This window comes from Penaeus chinensis, chromosome 32 (assembly GCF_019202785.1).
Source record: "Penaeus chinensis breed Huanghai No. 1 chromosome 32, ASM1920278v2, whole genome shotgun sequence".
In the NCBI taxonomy this organism is placed as follows: Eukaryota; Metazoa; Arthropoda; class Malacostraca; order Decapoda; family Penaeidae; genus Penaeus; species Penaeus chinensis.
The window spans coordinates 9,628,405-9,630,904 of record NC_061850.1 but is presented as its reverse complement, the minus strand read 5'-3'; the positions used below and the strand labels follow the sequence as shown (position 1 = coordinate 9,630,904).

The 2,500-nt window shown below is 42.6% G+C and overlaps 1 protein-coding gene across 1 annotated transcript in view; it reads right to left on the bottom strand.

Moving 5' to 3' along the window:
* LOC125042751 (synaptogenesis protein syg-2-like) overlaps positions 1 to 2,500 on the bottom strand; it is a 38,494-nt gene that overhangs the window by 11,000 nt on the left and 24,994 nt on the right. The window contains exons 6-7 of the mRNA XM_047638609.1: positions 1,944 to 2,097; positions 1,193 to 1,317 (exon numbers count right to left, since the gene is read on the bottom strand). Coding sequence (XP_047494565.1) covers positions 1,193 to 1,317; positions 1,944 to 2,097 — 279 coding nt within the window. The remainder of the gene's footprint in view (positions 1 to 1,192; positions 1,318 to 1,943; positions 2,098 to 2,500) is intronic.

Below are 2,500 nucleotides of genomic sequence, written 5' to 3'. Positions count from 1 at the left end.
GAGAGAGAGAGAGAGAGAGAGGGAGAGAAAGAGAAAGAGAAAGAGAAAGAGAGAGAGAGTGAGAGAGAGAGAGAGAGAGAGAGAGAGAGAGAGAGAGAGAGAGAGAGAGAGAGAGAGAGAGAACGAGAGCGAGAGAGAGAGAGAAAGAGTGAGAGAGCGAGAGGAGGGAGATAGAGAGAGACAAAAAGAGACAGATAACCTAACAGACAGAAAGACCGATGAAAAAACAGACAGAAACAGAGAGCGAGAGAGGGGGGGGGGGGAGGGGAGAGTCATATCCGAAAGCCCATTTCAGTTCGGAAAAAAAATAATAGTAGTAATAATAATGATGCTAATGATAATATGATTACAATCATAATCCTAGCCACACACAAAAAAATCACATACGAAACTAAAAATCTCGCAAATTAATATCTAAAGAATATCCGTCCACATATTTTTTTTTTTTTTTTTTTTTTTTTTTTTTTTTTTTTTTTTTTTTTGCTGTTCTAACACCGCGCGGTATGACAAGTGAAATTAAAAAAAAAAAAAAAAAAAAAAAAAAAAGTAAGATCTGAAATTCCTTGTAAAGGAGGAGGAAGCTTTTTTTTTATTTTTTTTTATTTTTTTTTTTTAACACGACAAGATGATGTTTAAGATGCTGGTAGCTTTTGTTATGTTAATGTGACTTCCTCTGATACGTCTTTTAATCTCTCTTACCTGTTTTAGTTCCTGTTATTCGTTTTATTTCTTTATCTCTCTTTTCGTTTTTTTCTTCTGGTTATGTGACTCTTTCTTTTGATTTTCTCCATTTCTTTCCATTTTTTTTTTTTTTTTTCGTTATTCCTCTTCTCTTCCTCATCCACCTCTTCTCCTTCCTGTTTCTGTCTATATTCCTCTTCTTTCTCTCTTTTTCCCTTTCCCCTTCTGCTTCGACCTTTTATCTCTCATTCTCTTTCCCTTGTTCCCCCCTCTACATGCCTCCTTCTCCATCTCTCCCTCTCTCCCTCCTCCGCTCCCTTTCCCCCTCCCTCACCCTGCCCCCTCCCTCCCCCTCCCCCTCCCCCTCTCAATCCCCCTCCCTCCCCCTTTCCCCCTCCTCTTCCCCCTCCCCCTTTCCCCCTCCTTCTTTCCCCCTCCCCCTTTCCCTTTTTCCCTTTCCCCCCTCCCCCCCCCCTCCCCATTCCCTCTCCGTCGCTTATTCAACACTCACATTGAGCTCCCACTCGACGCTCGTGGCTGGAGGATTGGCGTTCAGCAAACACTCCAGCGTGACGTCATCGCCTTCTTCCAAGTCTTCTGAGTCGTGCTCGAGGTCGATCTCGACTCGAGGCTTATCTGGAGGAGAGAAGGAGGAGGTGAGAGGAGTTGTTTACATATATGTTTATGTAGGAAGGGAGATTGATAGGTAAATGTAGGCAAGGAGACTGGTAAGTAGGTAGATAGATAAGTAGGGAGATAGATAGATAGATAGCTGCAGAGTAGTAATGTGGTGGGGTTGTTTACATATATATATATATATATATATATATATATATATATAGGGAGAGTAGGTAGATAGATAGGTAGATAGATAGATAGATAGATAGATAGATAGATAGACAGGGAGATGGATAGATAGATAGCTGCATTTAATAGACAGACGGTAAGTGGGTAGTTAGATATACAGATAGTAGATAAACAGATAGAGATATAGCTGGCTAAATAGATAAAGAGACAGATAGATAAGTATATGAATGAAGCACATCCGGTTTACTTACTTTTCAAACTTTATTTACATACTCTTTGCTATCTTTAATTTTTCAAACTTTTTCTTTCAGTCAAACTCAGGGAAAGAAAACTGGTAAAAAAGAAAAAAAGAAAAAAAAGAAAGCCATTCACAGAAAACGAAACTGAGTCACAGAAAACGGGAACCGAATCACAGAAAACGGAAACCGAATCACAGAAAACGACATCCAACTCACAGAAAACGTAGAGCTTGACCGAGTCTTCGAGGACGAGCTCTGGCAAACCTGGACTAAATCCTCGACAGCTGAGGGTCGCTCCGTCGTCGCTCGCCCTCGGACTGAAGTGTAAGATGGAGCGGCTCACTTCGCCCTCGATCTCTTCCTCGATATCCTGGAGGACGAGAGATGAATGGCGGATTGAAGGACAGAGAAAGAGAGGGATTTGCGGTGACGTGGGAGAGGAAGGTGTGTGTGTGTGTGTGTGTGTGTGTGTGTGTGTGTGTGTGTGTGTGTGTGTGTGTGTGTGTGTGTGTGTGTGTGTGAGTGTGAGTGTGAGTGTGTGTGTGTGTGTGTGTGTGTGTGTGTGTGTGTGAGTGTGTGTGTGTGTGTGTGTGTGTGTGTGTGTGTGTGTGTGTGTGTGAGTGTGAGTGTGAGTGTGTGTGTGTGTGTGTGTGTGTGTGTGTGTGTGTGTGTGTGAGTGTGTGTGTGTGTGTGTGTGTGTGTGTGTGTGTGTGTGTGTGTGTGTGTGTGTGTGTGTGTGTGTGTGTGTGTGTACATGTCGCTTACACGTCCAG